Source organism: Mycteria americana, chromosome 1 (genome assembly GCF_035582795.1).
Source record: "Mycteria americana isolate JAX WOST 10 ecotype Jacksonville Zoo and Gardens chromosome 1, USCA_MyAme_1.0, whole genome shotgun sequence".
In the NCBI taxonomy this organism is placed as follows: Eukaryota; Metazoa; Chordata; class Aves; order Ciconiiformes; family Ciconiidae; genus Mycteria; species Mycteria americana.
Genome location: NC_134365.1, coordinates 79,331,997 through 79,353,548, shown reverse-complemented (window position 1 = coordinate 79,353,548; position 21,552 = coordinate 79,331,997). Strand labels below are relative to the sequence as shown.

General features: G+C 42.3%; 1 protein-coding gene across 2 annotated transcripts in view; it reads left to right on the top strand.

Moving 5' to 3' along the window:
• Nucleotides 1–3,865: 3,865 nt before the first annotated feature.
• The window catches only part of KIAA0930 (KIAA0930 ortholog), a 79,874-nt gene continuing 62,187 nt past the window's right edge, over nucleotides 3,866–21,552 (top strand). Inside the window, exon 1 of one of the 2 annotated variants that reach the window (XM_075507461.1) lies at nucleotides 3,866–4,320. In XM_075507461.1, the coding sequence (XP_075363576.1) occupies nucleotides 4,176–4,320 (145 nt within the window). In that variant the 5' untranslated portion in view covers nucleotides 3,866–4,175. The remainder of the gene's footprint in view (nucleotides 4,321–21,552) is intronic. The other variant, XM_075507452.1, reaches the window with a different exon arrangement.

Below are 21,552 nucleotides of genomic sequence, written 5' to 3'. Positions count from 1 at the left end.
CAGCAGACTGCTGAAGATGGAGATACCCCAATTTATGACTAAAATTTGATCAGAATTTTTAAGCAAATTGCTTAATCTCTTCAGCACAAAGCTCCACTTCATGCCCTGTATCTTTAAAGTGGATATAACATTAATTTGCCACATGTAGCTGTTATAAATCTGAATTCGTTATTATCAGTAAAGAAAGACATTTAAAAAATGAGGGTACTTTGCATGCTTGTAATGGGTTGAATAGGACTTTCAAAACTTCAGAATTATGAAGTCTATTCCTGCAAAAGTTTATGCACATACAGAGCTTGAAGCATGTAAGTAATGCTGATCTCTTTGACAGTAGCTACACAAGTTTTGAGGTCAGTGTGGTATCGCATATACAGTATAGGACTTATCCATTAGAAATACATTCTAATGTGTTAAATAAGCCCATATCTGCTAACTTGCAAACTCATTTTAATTGTTAGATATTCACACACCATGTTGTCTTAACATGCACTGTAGACTATCACTATTAGCTGCCACTAAAATAAATATAGTAAGGAAAATATAACCTTATAAAAATAACTTGCTTGACTTTTGTGTAAGCATAGGAAAGCTTGACTATTAGTGACTAATTCAAAAGACATACTTCACAACGTTAAGTCAGCTGGTTATTTACAACAAACTTGAATTTTTGTATTGTTTTAGGTTTCTGCTGTATAGAACACACATCCTAAGTTAAAAAGATACATCCAGCCTATCCATGTTGTTGATCAATATGCATATTTTACATCAGGACACAAAGAGCATTATTATATAAGAAAGTACAGGGATCTATCATCAGGCCACCGTGCAGGCGGGAAGCTCCCTGGGGGCCAGGGAACCAGGGGGAGACTCCCAGGTGGGCAGGGCCCTTGGGGGCCACAGCTCAGCACTACAGAACGTAAGCAAGGGAACAGGGTAAATCAGAGCCTAGGTCAAAAGGTGCTTCCATGGCCACAAGGCAGGTCCATATAGCCAAGCTGAAAAGTCAGCCTGCAGGTCAGGGTCCAGATCAACAGTATCTCTAGCCAAACATAGACACAGCTGTAGCAGAACCAAAGACCAACACCCCTTCACTGTAGCTCAGGCAGGGTCTCAGGGCTGAGATGAAATAGAGTCCTCAGCCAGTGAGCGTGTGGAGGCCCCAGGTGAGGCTGGTCAGGGCCATTAAGGCCTATTAGTGCCCCCAGGGCCCTGACACCCATTACCCCTTTGCCAGATAGAGACTTTATTATTTTGTGTGTGATTGAGTTCAGTGAGAGCATACATGATAGGATAGGGCTCATGATACCCATTATAGTGATAACACGGTGTTAAGTGTCAGTGAAGAAGACCTTTAGGAGCAATATGTAAAGATAGAACACAATCCCCCCTCTCCATCAAGAGTTTGGCTAGACAGAGGGGTTTGTTGTTTTAAAATGCACCATGGGATCTTTAAAAACCAAAATCAATTAGCATTTCAGATTTTTAACTGATCCTAAGGGTACTTAATCAATAGCCCCTTTAAAAAAACAGAGTTTATCCCTCTTGTCTTCTGATCAAGAGCTGTGATCTATTAGGAGGTGCGCTTGGCTAGGGAGGCCTACGAGAAGAGAAACAACCAAGGATTTTGTCCGTGGGCCTGTTTTGGTAGAAGCTAGAGAAAGTTGAAGGTAAGGCTAGGAACTGAACAGGGGCAGGAATACCATTTCGTTATACAAAAGGCCTGAATGGGGCAGCAGAAGGTTTGCTTAATTGCTTTTTTTAAGTAGGGTTGCTGGAATTTTAGGGTGAGTGTTTAGGGCTCAGCAGAGGGGCTGAACTGCTGGAGGCTCTGGAGAAACTGCTGCAGAGTTGTCTACCAGCTGGTGACACAATAAGTGTCAAGTATTTCCATGTATCCCTAACATGATAGTGGTGTTGGGGTTGAGCAGTAATCTATGGGGGAAAAATGCCTGATCCTTAGCTAGTACAGCATGATGCGAGGTAAGTGCTCCTCTGGCAGCTGAGAGATTCCTTCCTCCTGTCTCAGGTGTCATATCTTGGCAACGTCAGGAACAACTTGGAGGCTAACAGTACAGGACAGTCTTCTGCTGCTCTTCCCCTTCGTAAGCCCATGGGATAAATAACTCTAAAGTTATTTACCTAAACTCTAACCCATTTACAGGACCAGAGTGTGACTGCAAACCTTCATTCGCTCTGAGAAACTGAACTATCAGATTTAATGATGGAAGAGGTGCTTAAGTCCTATGATTGCATGTCCACGCTTTCCATTGCTTTGTAAAAAAACTAGGTATTTTACTAGCAAAATGCTGCATTGGCTTCGAATTTCTCTCATGTCCAATTCAGCACAGGGGCCTTCCATAGGAAATGCTCTTGTCTATACCCCTGTACTGGGAAATCCGTATATGGTTGTAAATAGCGTTCAGCAGGTGTCTGATTGTTAGTTTATTGGTGTCAGAAGTTGACATGAAACGGAAATTGGAAACACGGTGTAAATGTATTCTATTTTGGAGAATGATCATGCAGCATTTGAAAACTTTTCTTTCTTATTAAGCTGCAGCAAAAAGCCCAGCTCTCAAATGATGTCAACTCAAGCCTTTAGTCCTCTGTCCCCTTCTCTCCTTCCCACCACCACCTTTGAGGCCTGCTAAGTTTCAAATAGGACTTCAGAGAGAAGAAAAGGCTGCATAAGCCTTACAATATTTTTAGGAACTGAGGAGAGCATAAAGTAATATTATAAACAAAAGAATGTTGAGCAAATTGTTTGCAGAAGAACTGGGCAGGCAGTTGTATTGCTCTCCATCTGTGGCTTTGCAAATCCTTAATTTATGAGCTGAGGAAGGTTTGGCTGTTGTTGGTATCTGCTGGGGACAACCAGCAGCAGTGGCAGGGCTTGGGGTCCAATCTCTGCAGCACAAGCTGGCTTATTTCCTGAGATGACCCTTTCCTGATTTACATGACACCTCACTAGCAGTGGTAACGCTCAGGCAGAGGTGACCTGGCTCTTGGTAGACACTTCAAGGGATGCCTTAGGTTGGGTTTTGTCCCCACAGCACTGTACATATATGGTTACAGCTGGTGGGGGACAGGTGAGCAAGAAGGAAGCAGCAGCTCAGGAGATTTGATGTCAGTGGGGCAGGCAGGAGAGCTCTGCCTGCAGTAGCAAGAGTCTGGGGGCAAATCTGTGGGACACAGCGAGAGGAAAGGATGGGGAAGAAGGTGTCCAGAGCACCTGACGGGAAACAAAAGATCTTTAGATGAGAGGGACACAGGACTGTGCTGTGTGGGCTGCCCTGGATGATGGTCAAGAGTGTGGCTCTGCTCTCCTCGCAGAGCCTGCCTGCAGGTGGATTTTCTTATCTTTCTGCTTGGCCTTGTGGAGTTACAGACCACCTGAAACACTGTTTTGCATTTTCTGCTTGGACATGCTTGGTTCTTCCTAGAGGAAAAAGTATTTTTCACCAACGTGGCACGTGAAAAGCAATACTTGTGGGTGGGAGCATGGGTTTATCCTGGGTGAGAGGGCTTCTGCTGATGCCTTCAGAAGACCAACCCATTGATGGTACCGCTCTGTTTTACCTTACTCTGTTTATAGCTTCCAGAGGAAGTTTTTCCTCCCTAACCCCTACAGCTGAAGGTGTGTTTGTGCAGCAAGGAGTCAGGTCTCCAGCAGGTTTGCGTCGCTAAAGCCCCGCCTAAGTATTTCAGGTTTATATCCAATTCCCGCCACGAAAACCCCGCTACCGGACAACGAGGCGCCCGCTGCGGGAAAGGGGGCGTCTCCGCCGGCTCCTGGCACCGCCCCCGCCCCGCCTTGGGGCGGGGCGGGGGCGGTGCCAGGAGCCGGCGGAGACGCCCCCGTGGCCGCTGTTGCAGGAAGCGGCGGAGCGCAGCCGGGCAGCGCCTGTGGGAACGATCGCGGCGTCCCGGGGGGCTGCCGGTCGGCGCCCGGGAAACTTTCTGAGGGGGGAGCCGGGGGAGGGTCGAGCCCCTTGCCGAGCCGGAGGAAGCGGGGCGGGAGGGTTTCTCGTCGTTGCCACCGGGCGGCCCCCGGCTCCGCCCGCCGCTGCCGGGAGAGCCGTGCGGGCGGCGGGGGCGGCAGCGCCGGGTGCCGCGGCCGCCTCCGCGGGGCGGCCTGACATGAGATCATCGCCGGCGGCAGCGGCGGCAGCGGCAGCATGGCCTCTGCCAGGAGCGGCGGCCGCGCCGGGCCGAGGGACGAGGAGGCCAACGGCGACCTGGACCGCTCCCTGCAGCAGATGCTGCGGGCGATAGCGGAGGAGAGGAGCCGCGCCGGCCTCCGCCAGGAGATCAGCGGCCTCGGTGAGTCGGCGGCCGGGGCCTCCCCGCCGGGCTGGGCGGGAGGGGGAGCGGAGGGGCGGGCGCGGCGCCCTGGGGCCGGGCGGCCCTCGGCGGGAGCGGGAACCCTCCGCTCCTCCACGGCTGCAGGCTGGGTCAGGCTCCCGGTTCGCCGTGTGCAGCCGGCGGCGGTGGCCTGGAAACCTGTTGTGGGCTGCCGGGCTGTGCTGCTCTCACGGGAATGGGCCCTTTTTCCTTCCGAAGTCCTCGAGAACCGGAGAGAGAGCAGCTGTCTGCTCCATTGTCTGAAATGCCCTTGGAGAAAAATGGTCAGAAGGCACCACGCACAGAAGCAGATATATTTTTTTTAAGTATAAACTATGTGTCCTGTGTTTTGGAATACGAACAGAACACATTTTTTGTTAGTCTTGCCAATGCATGCGATCGTATGGCTCTCAAATGATCTCTCTAGATTTTTTTCTTCTTCTGAGTCAGACACCTCCCTTCCCTGAGTAAATGACTTCACGCTGCTTGCCATGGTCTAGTAGGCTAGTGGCTCTTGGTGGTCAATTAATTTTTCAAATCATGGAGGTTTTCTTCAGCTTTCTGGCTATCTTGTTTATTTACATCTCGATCGATGCAAATTTTATGACACGTCTTTATTTAGCTTTTGGCAAAGCCTACCCATTGCAAAATAAAAGTTTGAAGTTGAAATTCTGTTGCCTTTAGGTGACAGAGTGGTACGACAGCTCCTTTAATCAAAATCCTTCGCATCACGAAACTCTCCTGGCTAGGCTAATGAACAGAAATAATTCATTTTTATGTGCAACAATAGAGATCATACACAGAAGTTTTTGATGTGAGGAATAGTTTCTACTTTATTCAAAACTCTTGTATACCCTGGGCTGGACCTGTGCTCTAAGGGGATGAATGCCCAGAAGTCTTTGCAGGGTCAGGGCTTTAAATTATAAACACTGATGTGCAATACTTCCCTTGTTTCTTCCATGTGGCCTTTATGAATGGCTCATCCTTCCTCAGCTCATTTATAAGGTCCTAAAAGTCTGTGTTTCTGAGTCTTCCTTAAAAACTCAGAATGAGTTTTTATTTGAGTTTTACTGGCTTTGTGATGTGGATTGACATGGGAAGTCTCTGCGGTTCTTCATCTGACCTTTGTGCATCAGTTTGTCTGCCAGTGCTTACTGTGGTCTCCACAGGGAGGAATGGGCTATCCCTTCTTTATTTTTGCCTTGCATATAATGAAAGCTTGTGCAAACAAAGAGAAATGATGAGTCTTTCTTGTTTCTTTATGCTTTTTTCTAACGGAATTGAATCTCCGGGCTTTACTGTGGTGTAAAAATGTTACAGGGCCAAATAAAGTGTTGTGGCAGAGAAACTGTAAACAAGACAGAAAAAAACCCAAAATCTAAATGCCTGTGAGGTTGCATTCACTGAAAAGCTGTTGTCAGCTCATGTTTGGCCATACCATGTTTGAATGAAAAGAAAGACTCGCAGGAATAGAAATACTACCATTGCTTTCTTTTAGTGAAATTGGAAAAGGGAAAAACTCTGTTGGGTGGTAAGAACGTAGAAATGCTTTCCTCTCCACTGGTATTTGAACACATATCCACAATAGCTCATCACAAGCAATCCTGCTGTGTAACTTCGGGATAATCACACAAGTAAGAGGACAGTATTGCACCTCTCTTCTACCAGATGAAGGCTTGAAAGGAAAACCTCAGGAGAACTGCTTAGCTTGTTGAACTGAGGGGCTGATCCTGGCTGTGGAGATTTGCCTGTGTATGTCTATACCTGTGTGGAAATAGCTTATATGAGTGCCTTGGATGTTCGGTTTTTATACGCAGGGAATGGAGCTGAACTTTTAGCCGAAAACATTGCAGTTTGCCAAGCTGTTGTGCCTTTCTCGTGGGTGCAGTGTCCTGCAGGTGGATAAGTGCCATAGATCTCTCTGCCCAGGGCAGCTGTGAGTGTGATGCACCTTCAGCTGCAGTGGTTGTGGGACACCGTGGCAATTTTAATGCAGGGAGAATCTGTTTTGTGGTGGCTATTTCTGAGCACAGTTGCTGAATATCAGTTCCTGCTGGCACTCCCCTTTCTAATCCCCAAGCACTGCAGAGTCACAAAGTGGGACCCCTCTCAGGATTAGAGATTGCAAATTCAGGTTGCCATAGGGACATTTAAATTGTCACAGCATCTGACCATTTTTTTTAAATCTATACATATTCTTATTTAAAGTTTGGGAGGAACATATTGGGAAGCTTCCTTAAGGCCTAGGAGACAGAGAATCTCTGTGCTATAAATCTCCACTTTTACATATTGAAGGATTTTCCAAGATCTTCAGTTCATTATGTGCTGCACGTTACCTGATATATAACATTGTCACTCCCAGTGAATGAGTGCTCTTTTTCCCTTTTCTGTGATTTATTACTAGGGAAGTAAATAGTTTAAATACTTCTCTTAGGAAGAACACTGACCTTTTGGGGTGGTGCTCAGTAGGAATTGTAGATGAACAGAAGGTTATCAGGTGTAATCCTGTGGCTTAAATTTATGCATGTCTGGACTGCACTAGCAAATGCTTTTGCAGGGTATGCAGCATGGTTGGAATAGCCATAATCCAGCTATGCTGGGCACTTTACGTCAGCACAGCAGACGTAAAGGCTTTTCCTTGAGTTCAGTACTCATGATAGTAGTCACAGTCTCATATGGGTTCAGGTGGCTCACACAGAGGTTTTGTCTGCTCTTTGTGCCTGGGTGCTGTTATTCAAAACAGTCCCAACAATCCAACCTGTGACACATCACCTGTTGGGTAGCATACCCACAGCTGGTTTTATATTAGTGGTGTTTCTTTTTGTAATGGCCAAATGCTTTTCAGCTGTGTCAGTAGGTTAAACCTCTTGTGAGTTTTTCTGAGTTCTCTTGAAATCAGCTGGCAAAGACTTTGACCATGTTAAATTCTGGGTTTTCCCTGAGTGCTGTTAACCCCTCAACAATAAAATGGGACTCACTGGGTCATAATTTGGGAGACCTGTCTCCTTTTGTGTATTTCCTTTAAGTGAGCCCCTACTCCCCAGCCTAAGGTTGAAGTTGCTATTTTTGCTGACACTGGGTTTTGGTGAGAGGAATTGCTTTATTTAAGGAATATCACATGAGCATTTGGATAAGTATTGTCCAAAAATGTAAATCCCCTCGCATGGGATTTTCCATATTGTGCTGTTTGTGTAATGTAGATAATACAGCAAATCCAACATTGCGCTTCAAAATAATGACTCATGCATGACTCCTTACCAAGCTGCTTAGAGGGGAGGATGATGCCTCTCCGAGAAGAAACCTTGGCTGGATGTTAGTGTCATCCAGTTGTGCAGAATATTACACTAGTGTTGTGTGCAAAGCTCACCCTGAAATGCCATTTGTTAGAACATTTCTCTGGCAAAATAGTTCTCTTCCTGGCGGAAGACAGACTTGCTGTATGTCTCCTCAGCCAGGCTGCGTGTAAGGCTCTGAAGTTACCTTTTTGGCCAAAGCCCTGAACTGGGAGGGTTTTATTTTTGGTTGTGTCTGAAACTTCTGTGTAATGTTGTCAGATGCTTAATTTCCCTGTGTCCTTCTGTCCTCCAGTGACAAATTGTCCTGCCTTTAGTGTAGCGCAGTGTGCTTGGGTGGAGGTGTGACTTTGTGCATACTGGAACTTATAATGAATAAGAAAAAATAAATAGGTAGATCTGAATAATGTCTTGAACCGTGGCTGATGGGTAATGGAGATGTGTAGCCAGGCAAAAGGTGGAGAAGTCGTAAGGATCCTGAGAAGCAGGTGGCTGCCCCGTGGGCTGCAGGAAATCCCAGTAAACAAGCAGTTGAAAACTGCTGCCACCAGGCACTGAAGGTCTGTAATGGTGGTGGTCACAGGTGCTGGTGGAGAGGCCAGACCCTGCAGAAGGCTCGATAGTCTTATCAGTAATGAAGTGTTTCTTCTGTTTGGTTTCCTGGTGGTAGAGGAGGTGTTCTCATATTTGACCTACTGTTGATGAGAGGAGGGGAGAGGAGGGTGTACTTGGCATAGGGACAGCAGAAGGAGGAATGTTCATCCTCAAAGTCTGAGGATTGCTTGGACTTGTTTGCGCAGCAGTGCACCTCAGGGCTTGTCATGTGAGTAAAGACAGTGGGATGATTCATGTGCCAAATCATCTTGATGAATAAATCCTGGAAATAAATAGGTCTCTAGCCTTAGAGAGAAGGAAAGGTGAGGTGGCATACAGTAAGTGCTCGTGCATGTGAGTGTTATGAAAATATGATGGAAACATAAAGACCCAAGTGGGAAAACATGGGTAGAAGGATGAAGAACGGTGGAAGAAATTTTTGGAAAGCAAAACAGGTTAAAATGAAGAATTAAAAAGAAGAATGAATAATTTGGATTTCAAAGTACAGATTCAGGCCTTAAGTCTATCATAGTGTAATAACTTTTAATTAAATTATAATATGCAAGAAGGATATGTTTGCTTCTGAAACTTTGAAGAAAGTGTAGCCACTGAGTAGGTGGACGTGTCTGCTGAGAATTTGCTGCAGTACAGAACTGGTTTGACAGGAGTAGCTTTCGTGCAGAAACAAAACATATCCTTCATTCATGGTTCTTCCTCAAGTTAGTTCAGTGATTTGTTCAGTCAGAGGTGAGAAACTACAAAAGCTGGGAAGCTTTGTTTTCTTTCGATCTATGAATAACAAGAAGGTACGAAAGTAACATCTGTCCTAACAAAAACTTGAGGGACGTATACAACCAAATTCACTAACTATGGGTAATGTCCCCTGTGATGAGTTAGTTTAATATACAAATATGTTGATAAATTTACTTCTTTTTCATTCAACATGTTTAGAAGAATTTAATTTGAGTTTAAAATACAGTTTTTATTACTTGTACCTTAATATTTGTACAAGTTCTTTTGTCCTATTTATAAAACGTTTTGCAGCTAATGAATATGAAATGTTCAATAAAAAATGAATAGTCAAACACTGAAGAGAAAAAAAGATACTGATGTAAGTAACTTATAAATAGTAAAATTAAAAATGTTTATAGAGTAGCTTCCTAATCAGTAAAAAAAAAAAATTTAAAAAATCACAGTGTTCGAGACAGAAAGAATCTGTATTTCTTTCTAGGAACAGTTCTAGAAAGTACAAATGCAAAGCCAGATCAGAACAGATTATTTAAATCTGAGTTAAAGTAGGTACTTTGAAGTAAAAGTGATTTAACCAGCTCACTCTGGGTATTGAACCTCAGATTTGTGTTGGAGAAGGATGAGCAAATAGCAAAAATTTCAGTCTGAAAATGGGTATAAGGTGATTATTTTTTTTTTTTTTTTCAGAAGTAGAAGGGGAAGGTGATTTTAAAGCTGCTTTTTTTTTTTTGCCTGGCATAGAAAACTGTCTGGGAGAAAATTCTGAAATCAAGTGTGCACGTAGACATTTGATGTGTAGTTGAGTGCTTGGATAGGGTGGTGTAGGAGAAACCACAGCTGGAGCCAATTCTGAGACCCAGTGGGTTTGGTCATGGGATGGGAATGTGTTTCAGCTTGTCCAGCAGCCCTGTGTGCAGAACCGATGGGGTGAGGGATGTGCTTGCTAGGTCCTGCAAGGGGTCTGTCTTGCTTTCTATCCCAGAGAGGCCCAGGGGCAAGGAGCAGGGCTGGCCATGCTAGAGAACAGAGGGTGGGAAAGAGGAGCTTGTGGTACTGGTCTGGGATGGGCCTCAGCAAATAGTACTCATGCAGGGAGTACTGTTTGTACTCCAAGGATGTCAGACTCGGGCAAGTCCAATGGAGGGCAATTTTGGGTGCTTGTATCAGAGCTGGAGCGAGTAATTTTAAAACCAGGGTGCAGTGCCTACTTTTAAGGTAATGTCTCTTGCCATAATGCATCACTCGGAACAAAGTAGTCGAAGGCGGCTGCTGGGAAATTTCTTTTCTGGCAGGGCTGTGCTAGGTGGCATGCTTTTTGTTGATGAGATTTCTTTCTGTTGGTATCACAGAGCAGAAGAGAGGCTGTGATTTTGTTGTGGTGTGTTTCTGTGCTGTGGTGGTGGGGACTGAGAGGGGGACGTGAGAATCTCACACTGGGACTGGGAGGCCTTGTGATGTTGGGATAGGATTCTGTAGGATTACAGACAGAGGCAAATAATGATCTTTAATATTAAGGCTGAAGAGAAAATAACTGGTGTCAGCAGGAGTATTGAGATCTTGTGCCCTAGGATCCCATCCTGCCAATTCTGCAGTCAAGCATAGGATATTTAGGAGTATTCGTGTAGGATCAAGTCACAGAGAATGGCAATCTGGGGTAAACTCTAGGGCTGCAGCCCTCCAGGGTAAATGCCCTTTTTTTTTTTTAATGGTGGTTCATTTAAAATTCCATTTTCATTGTTTATTGGAACCTTGTTCATGCTGTTGTCAGGCTTTCCATTACACACCAGTGTTTTCAGGGGATTTGTAATTTGGCTGTGAAGGTTAGCTTCTGTCAGGAGCTTGACAGACATCATCCCAGATCAATAATATAATGTGGTCTGTCTTTTATTACAGCTTTTACATATTTTTTGAGCAGTTGAGTTATTAGTTCATTCTTTCTTTTTAATGGAGATGAAGCTTTATGGGATTTTCATGTCCTGCTCAAGAGTACAAATATTCAAATTGTAAGAGTCAAACTGGAGATGCTGAAGTAAGGAGGCAAGATTTTTTAAAAAATATATATTAAAAAAAAAAAAACCCAAACCCCACCCCAACAAAAAAAACCAAACTACCCGTTGGAACATTGTTGCCCCAACTAGATAAGCAGTTTTGTTTTTAAAACAAGGCATGCTGCTCTTCATTTTTGGATGCTAGCAGAAGTTGCTGGATACCCAGTTTTTTGAAAATGAGAGTCCCTCAGGGCTGAATTATGAATCTGTAAGCCTGACAGTGGGAATAGCTAGGGTACTTTAAAACACCCATCTCTTATGTATGTAATACTGTAGTTCTAGTTGATACCTTAACTGGTTTTGCTGTTCTAGCAGTATACTCTCTAAATCTTTAATAGGGTACTAGTTGCAAATCCATTTTGAAGTCTGGGTTCTGTTTTGAACTTTAAGATGGATGGGATGTCTGTCTTGGGGATTAAAATACAGCTTACCTTTACAGTTCAGGATGGATCTTCTAAGGATTTAACAGTATATCTGGTTGGATTCTTTCCAAAGAAAAGAAAAATTGGATTTCCTGAAGGATGAAGCACGTTGGTCTCCCTTCTCATCGTCTGTGTTCAGGATGATGATCAATAGAAAAAGCTCAGAGGATGCAAACTTTTCAACAGTTGAAATACACTGTGTCTTAGTTCCAGCTGTATTTCGGGAAAAACAAAGCCCTGCAATTAAATAGTTAGTAATGATTGTTGCATCTACTTGTCCTTGTAAATGGGCTAAGTAGGATCAAGGTAGCAGCTCACGGACATTGAAAGTATTACCATGAAGTGAATGACAAGGTGTCTGTACAAAATCTGTACAAAGTCTGTACAAAATCAATTCATGGTCTCAGGAGCCCACTGAATAGTGAAGCTACTTTCTTCCAGTTGGTATTCAAAAGAATGTGAAACAAGCTGCTTTTGGTCTGTTTGCAGCTCCTTGGACTAAGCAGGGTGAATGTCAGAGAATCAAGGTTGCTCTTTTTTTGTGTGTGTGATCCCAAAGAATGTATTGATTACTTTTCTTGATGCAGGAAATAAAATACAGTCAGGGTACAGAAACATCAGATACAGCATCATACTGCTCCTGTAGAGGAGTTGTGGTAACCTGGGCACACTTCAGTCAACAGAACTGCTGTTGAAGTTAATCAGATGCAGCAACAGTCTGAAGTAATTTTTTTTTTTTCCTGAATTCTTACTGTTTAAGACATGAATACTGCATGTATGGATTTATAGGGTTTTCTGCAATCCCATTTTAGAAACAAGGCTTTAAAACTGAAGTTCTTGTCATTTTGGTTTGCCTGGTCCCTAGTACTGTAGTACTGACTGTGTGCTAGTACTACGCAGAAGTTGAACCCTGAAAACAATAATATTCTTTATCTTCCTTCTCTGGGGGTTTCTTAAATGTATTTCATTAGGGATCTCAAAGTTAAATCCCTTTAAGGTGAATGTACTGTTTTGCAGGCAGATAGGATGTTGTGACATGAAGAGCGATTCCTTTTGGGGCTGTGTCCTTCCTGCCACCACAGAATGAGGAAATGGCTACTGGTATTTAGTCCGTATCTGTGTTTCAAAATATTCTTTGCATAATTTTCTTTCTTATAACTGGATCTGTCAGAAAGCATAGCACATGGCAGGCAATCATAGTCCTTCATGTTAGGCCTGCTTTTGAAGCATTCCAGGGTGTTTCCAGGTACAACAGTGTGCTGGATGTTCAGAAGTGCATTTGAGGCCACCTAATCTGTTGGACTATGTCTGGTTTCCCTCATGGGAAATTGCATTATTGGACTTTCTCTCCCCTTTAACCAGGATTGCTCAGTGAGTCAGGCTGAGGCTGCCCTTGGTTTTAATGCTAGTGTTGGGGTGATGAAAATCTTTATGGCTCAATAGCGACCTAGCTTTTTGTAAGCTACCATGCAGAGGAGAGAGGCCCTATATTCAGTAATTGCCAGAGGCTCCCTCCATGCCTGGATTCTCAGTTTCAGGAAATTTGCATTAGGTGTTGCTACCACTTTATCAATCCATTGGGGTTGCAGCATGTATTCTGCAGGAAGATTGGCAGCACTTAGCCTTTGAACACTTGGCTGGTGTTTCCCTTGATCAAATGGATGTGGAAGATGTATTACTTCTGATTATATCTGGAAGTAATATAGATAGTTTTAGCTCCACTCTCTGTTTGCATGTCTAACTACCAAGCTTGGATAAAAAAAGAATTGAGTTGGGAATTCTTGGTCCTGTCTCACAGGGCTCCATGTGATCAGCAGGAACTTCAGAGATGGATTAAAATGCCAGTGGAGCTTGAGCTGTCTTGGCACTACGAAGAGTTTGATTTAATTGCCTTGAGATGCTGAAACATCATCAAGGTGAGGGAAGTGTTTTGAAATGTATTTATAGTATTCTGCTAAGAGTAGTGAAAGACTTCACCAGATTTGTTTTTCAGAGAACAAATACAGGAGTTCTTGAATGCGTAGCAATGTTATATTTTCAATAAGGAGTACGTTTACTTACCTGCCTTAAAGGACCTTGAGAGGTGGATTTTAAATTTCCACAAAACTCAGCACTCCATAATAATACACAGGATGTTTAGTGTGATTTAAGTAATCAGTCCTGAGGAGGTGAGTTTATTGCCTCATTAGGGTTGCTTCTGCTTAGTTATTGCCTGAGCTCATCTCTTCAGGAACAAAGCAGCAAGCTCATCGCTTGGAGATAAAGCTCTGTGTAAGCCCAGTGGCTTCCTAAATAATCATGATCTAGCTTTTTATATACTTCATAGGAATGCTTAAATACTTAATTTTCTTGGTTTTAATGAGAAGTTTAATTCTGCCTAAATAATTAAGATCTGAATGGATGACCCATGTTTTTCATAACAAGGGTGACTAAACTCTAGTCAAAGTGTTATGTGAATTGTTAGTGGGCCATGTTATACGTGAATAAAGGGGAACTAATTTCATCTTCTTTGATCTTTGATATTACAAGCATAGATTACATTATGCTGTGTTCTTCAGTCAGACTCATCAGATTCATACTGGATTGTGTTTCATAAGCAACTTTTTTTTCCTTTCAGTTAAAAAAGAAACAAAAGATGTAAAGGTGTACATGAGGTGCTTCAGGGATGCAGGTGCTTTAAAAATGTTCCAGGATCAGAATAATTATCGTGAAATTTGTAACTTTATTGTGTTCAGCAATGTCAGGCTAACTCATTTATACACACACATACACGTGTATATATATTTAATTCAATGCATTGATCCTATGACAAAATAACACTACTTCTTTTATGGAAGAATGATGCCTTTAGTACTTGTTCCATGTTTGAGTGTGCCTAGTTGCTCCTAGAAGCCAATGGGGAAAAAGTGATTGTAAGCCTAACATGAAAAAGTAAAAAAGCAGGCAAAATGTAAGATCCAAAGCATGCTGTTTGCTACTTTTAAAACTTTGCTGTTTTGCATTTATTTCTAAAATAACATTTCTAGGTTTCTCCAATATAAAGAGATTTAAAAGTTTGGACTTGCTTGGAATCCTGTCTTGAAGCTCACTCTAATGTTTTGCTCTGAGGCTTTATGATTTGGCTTTTGTAGATGGTACTAACGATGTAGGCGTTGCACTCTGAGAAGGCTGGTGTCCTGTTTCTGGAAGCTGTGCAATCCTCTGCACGAGAGGCAGTCTGCCTTACATCCTTACTGTAGCATGGCCAGGAGCACCACCTTCAGCTAGTGATATTTTACTGTCATGAAAATTTTCAGGTGTTGGCAGGGTATAGAAGACTGTCATCCATCTGATGCTTGCTTGAGACTTTGAGTCCTTAGTCAACCTGAGGTTTTATCGTTCCTAGTTCTTTTTACTGGATGGTTCTGGCACTACAGGAGGGGGAGGAATGAGTCACTCTCTAAACTTGAACACAGTTGAAGTCTATAACCCTGTATGCATGCACTGAGGAGGGATATACCAACCATTAATGCTGAACTTAAGAGATCTGGATTTAGTGTCTGCTCTTCTGTGGATTTCTTCTGTGATTTTGGGCAAGTTGCTGGCACTCTTTGCACCTGTGTTCCCCATCTGCTATTGGGAAATAATAAGCTGTTACCTCAGAGGGAAAACTCTCCTATGGTTGACAACTCTACTAATATTTTAGGGACAAAGGGTGAGTGGGATCTGAGAGCTCCCTCTGTAAGCAACATCCCAGAGGAGTGGAACAGCATAGCCACAGTGGAGTTCACCAGGGAAAGTGTGGGTCCGTCCAGCATGGACTGTCCTTTTCAGTCCTGAGCTCCTTGGTTTGGCAAAAAGATTGAGCAAATGGGAATAGCAAGAAAGACAGAAGACTGACAGTTCATATATTGCAGTGTTAAGTGATTTAATGGCTTTGTTTCCCATCTGAACAAAACCAATGCCTATAAATAACATAAATTTTGCTTTATTAACAAAAACTGCAAACACAGAGTTGTCTGTGGGGGTTTTGGGTCAAAACTTGAATTCTGAGGTCCTTTCCAACCTGAATTATTCCATGTACCTGCCAGAGATGAGGAAAACTCCAGGTTCAAATTTTTCATCCTGTATTGTTCTGAATGGGGCAAAAGGGGGAAATCAAGCATAGGCATGTCCTTCCTCTTTTTACTGTCCTGGCAAGAAACTTTAAAAGAAATCACAAATGTTTCTTCTTCAGCAAAATGCTGTGAAAAATGCAGCGATTAAAAATGTAATGCTTTCCTTGTACTTGTTTGTCACTGTCTCTTAAACCTGAGGTTGAGGACGTTTTCTAAAATTTACAGAAAACAAAAGGACAGAGGGGAAATTGGAGTTTCTGTGACTGTATCTGAAGCCTTTATGTGTCTCTTAGATCTAAGATCTATGCTTCAGTGCTTTGATGACTGAATGGAAGAATATTAAGATTTATATTCTTTACTTCAAAACTCTTTACATCAAAAGGTAGTAAACTATGTAATCAAAATCACAGGGGAGGGTGTTCATAAGCCCAGCGGTGGGGAAAAGCAGAAAAAGACATTGCCTTGTGCTTTTGCTGAAGAATTTTCTAAATAAGACCTTTCTTTCTCAACTCACATGTTCCTACTTGAGACCTTGTAACTGTCATGAGATAGAGGTAGTGATTTCTCAACAGATAAAGGTTTTGACACTTTTGGGTTTTATAAACCATATTTCTTAACTATTTTTTAGTCTGGAGGGAGTGGCTGGTTGAGGGTGATGTGGTAGGTGGGAGAGAGACCTAGGAAGGGGAGGGAGGGCAGAAGAAACAGCTGAAATGTCAAACCATAATCATGTCGCAGGCTGGAGGCAAAAAGCTAGGAAGTCTCTTAAATATTTAGTCCAATATCATATTCCCTGGGCCACTTCACTGTGGTACACCCATGTGTAAGCCTTCCAGATCTGTAGGATTTTGTAGCTGTGCAAGTCACTTCTTTGGAGGAGAAATTGGAGTAGTGATGCTGGTTACAAATGGAAAGGGATGGCATGTTTTCAGCAGCTAACGTGTTAATGGTAGGCTAAATCTCCATTTATTAAACTAAATAGTAGCTTTGCAGTAGTTGCTCTCTGTCTTAAGGAGTAGGGTGCTGCTGGCTTTAGGGCAGTTGTTTTGGATTCTTTCTGACTGAACTTAGTATGTCACGGATGTTACTAAAATTCCTTCTTTTTTCTTTTCCTTTCTCTCTTTTAACCAATAATGACCATTTCCCCAGAGAGCCAATTTTTCTTGTTTTCAATTGTTCTGTTGTGGACTAAATTAAAATCTTGTGCTTTACTTGGGGCTGTCAAGGAACAATACCTTTCCTCACACATACAAGATGCCTGCAGCACAAAAGGCTGGTGTGCTGTCAAGGGGATTGATGGTCTCCAGATCTGGAGTTCTGCAAGCTACATGCAGTGCCTACAGGCTGGCCTTGGACTGGTTTCTTGCCCCTTGATGGTTTCACAGTGAGTGATAAGCTGTAAGAGGAAACATTTTTCTTCCTTGTATGAATGTGGTTTGTTTAAAGAGAGGGGCCTGCTTTTGCAGTAAGAGGAGGTTTCACTGGGATGTATGTGAGTGGGCAGACATGCTTCATTTTTATTTTTAGCTAAACAGCTATATTTATTACCTTAGAAGCCTGTGTTAATGATAATGGAAATGCTAAAGGGAGTGCTGCCTAATTAACTGAAGTATCTAGGCACTGGCAAAGATATTCCATTTGTTGGACATAACATTATGTACCACTTTCCTTTAGCCTGAAGACTTTAGAAAGCAACCCAAAGTGGGATTTTTTAAAGGGCTTGTTTTTTTAAGAAGTACCTCCTTCTGTAGATTAGTCGTCTTATGTATCTGTGTCAAGTTGGACACCCAGTTGCGAGATGCAGTGCCAAACAGGTTTGGTTTTGTTTTTGTTTTTTTTTTAAATCTTGGCCACAAGATGGGTGAAAGTGGTGGTTGTCAGCTTCTAAAAGCCAAGTGGGTTTGTGGTCTACAAGGTAAGTGAGAATTACAGCTTGCAGTGTGAAGTTGCCAAGTGCTCACTCAGAAAGCTGCTGCCAATGTTTCTAGTTAGAACAAAGAAACTGAATTTGGAAAATACCAGTGTGTGATAGTAGGCATGTGTAGGAAATAGCTCTGCTTCCCTGCAAACTGCTGTTGTAAAAATTACTCCTTCCTTCTGCCATCATGGAGCCCTCAGCAAAGATAAGATGCTAGGGGAGGTACATACATGAAAACATCAGTAACAACCACACACTAGGTAGTTTTGTAAGGCTGGGGTTCTTCCACAATGCCATTTGCTCGTTTTACCTGATCTACCACAATAGTCTCTCAGTGCTTTGGCAGTGGTATTTATTAAGTGTGAAAATAGAGACATTGGATGTCACAAATTTACAGGACTAGCAGTCTTTGATCAGAGTGATTGCTTTGGCAGAGAACAAAAATAGCATGTATATGTGGTGTTGAAAATGCACATTTGTCCTGTTACAGACAAGTTTCTGCACTCCAGCTGTGCCAGCATGATTCATAAGTTGCCAAGTGATCTTCCCAGATTGGATTTAGGTCTTAGAAAGTTTGGGACTGTTGCTGGTAGATCCTGGAAGCAGCAGTAGGGAATGTGTAACCATTTGTCCTTCTTCCACTGGGTTTTAAGTGATTGCATCCAGTGGAATCAAGGTTGCCTCTGTTACGGGAGGATGGTTACACCTGCACTAAATTCCTGTGGTTATGTCAGTTAGGAAACATAGAAGCTTTTTCCATTAGTTTCTTATGTGAAAGGCATAACTAGGTGATTCCTCTGGCATTATCCTCATGAATAAATTAAATCTGTGGAAGCGATGCTTCAGTCCTTCGTGGAATTGCACATGGGTTTGAGCGAGGTTTGGATGCAGCTTCTAGGGAACTGAACTACCACGTGCTATGAGAGGCTGAAGTACAGCAAAGTAGCTGATGACTGTTGGATGAAAATGAGTTTATTATTTCTGTGCACTAAAGTTAACTGTATCCTGTCAATTGTGTTGACCCTTGCTATGATTAGATATTTAAAGTAAACTGGCAGATGCCTGTAAGATGCTGTCTCGATTTGGTATTTCATACTGACATATGATATTTAATTATTTCTCCCTAAACGTAACATGTAGGGTTGCTCTGTCTCGGAAAATATTTCTCAAATTATTTATGGTTCAGTTTGAATGCCACTTTTTCAAAGTGGGTATCTGTAGATGGTGCACAGTAGTTTATGCTTTTAAATCCTGTGGGCTTTGATTCCATGTTAAGTATTTACTAAAATGATGGTTTCCACCATGTATGTAGTAATAGAAGAGAGAAGACTGACAGGAAGAGGCGTGAACTTTAAGAATACATTTTACAGTTGTTTTTTTTCTAGAGGAGGTTGTGTTTGTGTTCTTAGCCATGATGATATGCAGCAATCTTCTGCAGTGGGAGAACAACAAGTGCAAATGGAAATGGAGAATTGAAACAAATGTGGATGAGAGAAAGTAAGGTGTCCCTGACCTTCCCCTTCTGAGTAATACAGAAAACAACCCAAGGAAAATAAAGGAGAAAACCACAGTACCCAGGGTCCAAGCACTGAGATTTCATGATGCTTTTGTGTAAGCGAAAGGTTGTTTTCCTTTGATATTCTCATTACTTGCATGAAATGAAGTAACAAAAAAGCAAGATTTTTTTGTTTCAGGATGGGAGGAATCAAAAGAGGGTCCAAATTTGAGGAAGCTCTAAAACTCCAGCCAAACTTTGTGGCTAGTGTTCAAACTCAGGCATATTCAGTTATACCTTTCACTGTTAGTGGTTTTCCAAAATACTGCACAAAGATTTTGTATGTCCATTGCATTTTGGCAGCCAGCATCAAATGCATTTACAGCGCTGTAATATATGATATTATGTGGCTGTCATGTAAAAATAGGCAATCACCTTAATATTTGTGTTGCTAAGTACAGGTATTCATAGGCTTAGAATATACTTTAGCATGAGTTGCAGGATCAGCTGAGTTGTTCTCTTCACATGACTTCCACAAAAACGTTTTGAGGACTTTAATACATGAACTCGTGCTAGACCTCTACAAAGGTAATTCTGTTTTCCTCTCAGTGGGAGAAAACAAAGTGAAAACAAATATGATAAAGGTGATCAAAGTGGCAGGTGGTATGCGATGTTTAGAAAGCAGAAATTAAAGCGTTCCAGAAACTGAAGTTTTCTGAGGTGATCAGAATTATTTTAGAAAGCAGTTGAGGACGTACATAAGATGCGTTACTGGTCTCTAGAATGGTGAGGTGAGTACTGGGCAGAAAATCTTAGTTTGATAAGAAAATAGGACAAAAAAACCAAACAAACAGCAAAACTACAAGAGGATGCTTAACAAATCTAGTCTTTGAACCACAGTGTCCTTTCTCTCACAAGGTAACAGCTCTTCTCGGGAGTTGCTCTACTGTTTTTTTGCTCTTTTCTGTATAAGGAGGTGCTCAATTTGACCTTAAAAAAGCAATTCAGTCCGTGAAAGAACTTCCCTTTGTGTTGTGTATTGTTCTCCTTTCATTGTACATTATAGATGTGCTTAAAGCCACATGCAGGATAACTTCTGTGAATCACTTCTCTCTTGGGTGAAATTCAATAAAACAGGAAATAGCAGAAAAGAATGGTTTGAATTCAGAAACAGCTGTACAAGATCTTAAGAGTAAGGAGGCAACTGAGAAATGTGTTGGTTGATTGCTCTTTGGTTCCAGGGCCGTTCCTCAGGTGGGTGGAATTGTTTCCGTTGCTGAAGCAGTGGGCTTTTATGAATTTAATCTTGGAAAATGAAAACATATTAAATATTGAGCTTTCCTTTTTGTTAGGGCTCTTTTGCTGTGTTACATATTGTTGATACAGGTGTTCAAACCAAAGAACTCTGGGCTGAAGTTCCTTAATACAAAGCTGTGCAATTTCATACTATGGTTGTATTTTAGGCATTGCCTGTGTGGGCTCTGTTATACCCTCTTCTAGGTCTGTTAATGTGTCCTCTTGTGCAAGAGCACATTTGAAATCTTGATCGTTGTTCCTGGCTGTGGATGAGGGTAGATTCTTTCTTCTAGTTGTGCTAGAGCTCTGCAATGAGAAGATTTGAAGAGCAGGGACGAAGAGGAGATGGTTTTGTTGAAAGGCATGTATGTGCCCAAAAAGTGGTTGTATTGGAAACTCTGCCACTGGGTTTAGTTGATTTACAAACATTGTGTTCACAGAACAAGTTGGTATTACCTGGTTTTGGAGCTGTAATAGTTCCTCTGTTCAATGCAGTCAAAAGAGGAAGTCAGGTGTTAGAAGTTATGAGGGAAGGGGTAGAAATCAGCGTTTTGCCACAGAATGATTCCATGGCATATGCTCATCTTTAATACTATAGACATGAAAAGGTTCAAAGAAGAGCAGCAGAGGTGCTATGGGGATGGCTTCCATACAGGGGATGTTTAACTGGTAGGCTAGGACTTATCAACCTGGAAAAAGGATCTTGTGTGCAATGGAGACTTGCAAAGTGGGTGGCATGAATACAGTGTATAGGCAGTAATTGCTCACTGTATCAGCCTGTGAAGAAAGCCATTGCATAAAATTAGAAATTGGGAGGTAACAAAAAAAAACCCCCAAACCCAAAACACACAGTGTATGGTAAAAGCTGTGGGGTTCATGGTCACAGCCAGTTGTAGGTTGTAAAAGCTTACATGGGTCCAAGGAGAGTATGAACAGGTGAGTACAACAGAGGTCCGGGGGAGCTGCCACATACACAGGCCTCTGGCACAGAAGGTCACTGACCTGTGAATCATTGGGAGCTGTGAGGGTACTGAGGAGAAAGGTAATGTATTCCTGCCTCTGTTGTCTACTCCTCCCTGTCCATCTACATTGCCTACTGTTTAAGGCATGATACTGGGATAAACAACCTTTGGTCTTGACTCACAGTTCTCATGTGCTGATTTTGTATTCCTTGGAATTGAAAGGAAAATGTTCTCCAAGGGATTTCCTCATCAGGAATGCTCTGTAATAGCATTTCACTAGGTAATGGCTTATACAGAAAGAATTTGAAGTATTTCTTCTTTAATTTCATACTATAC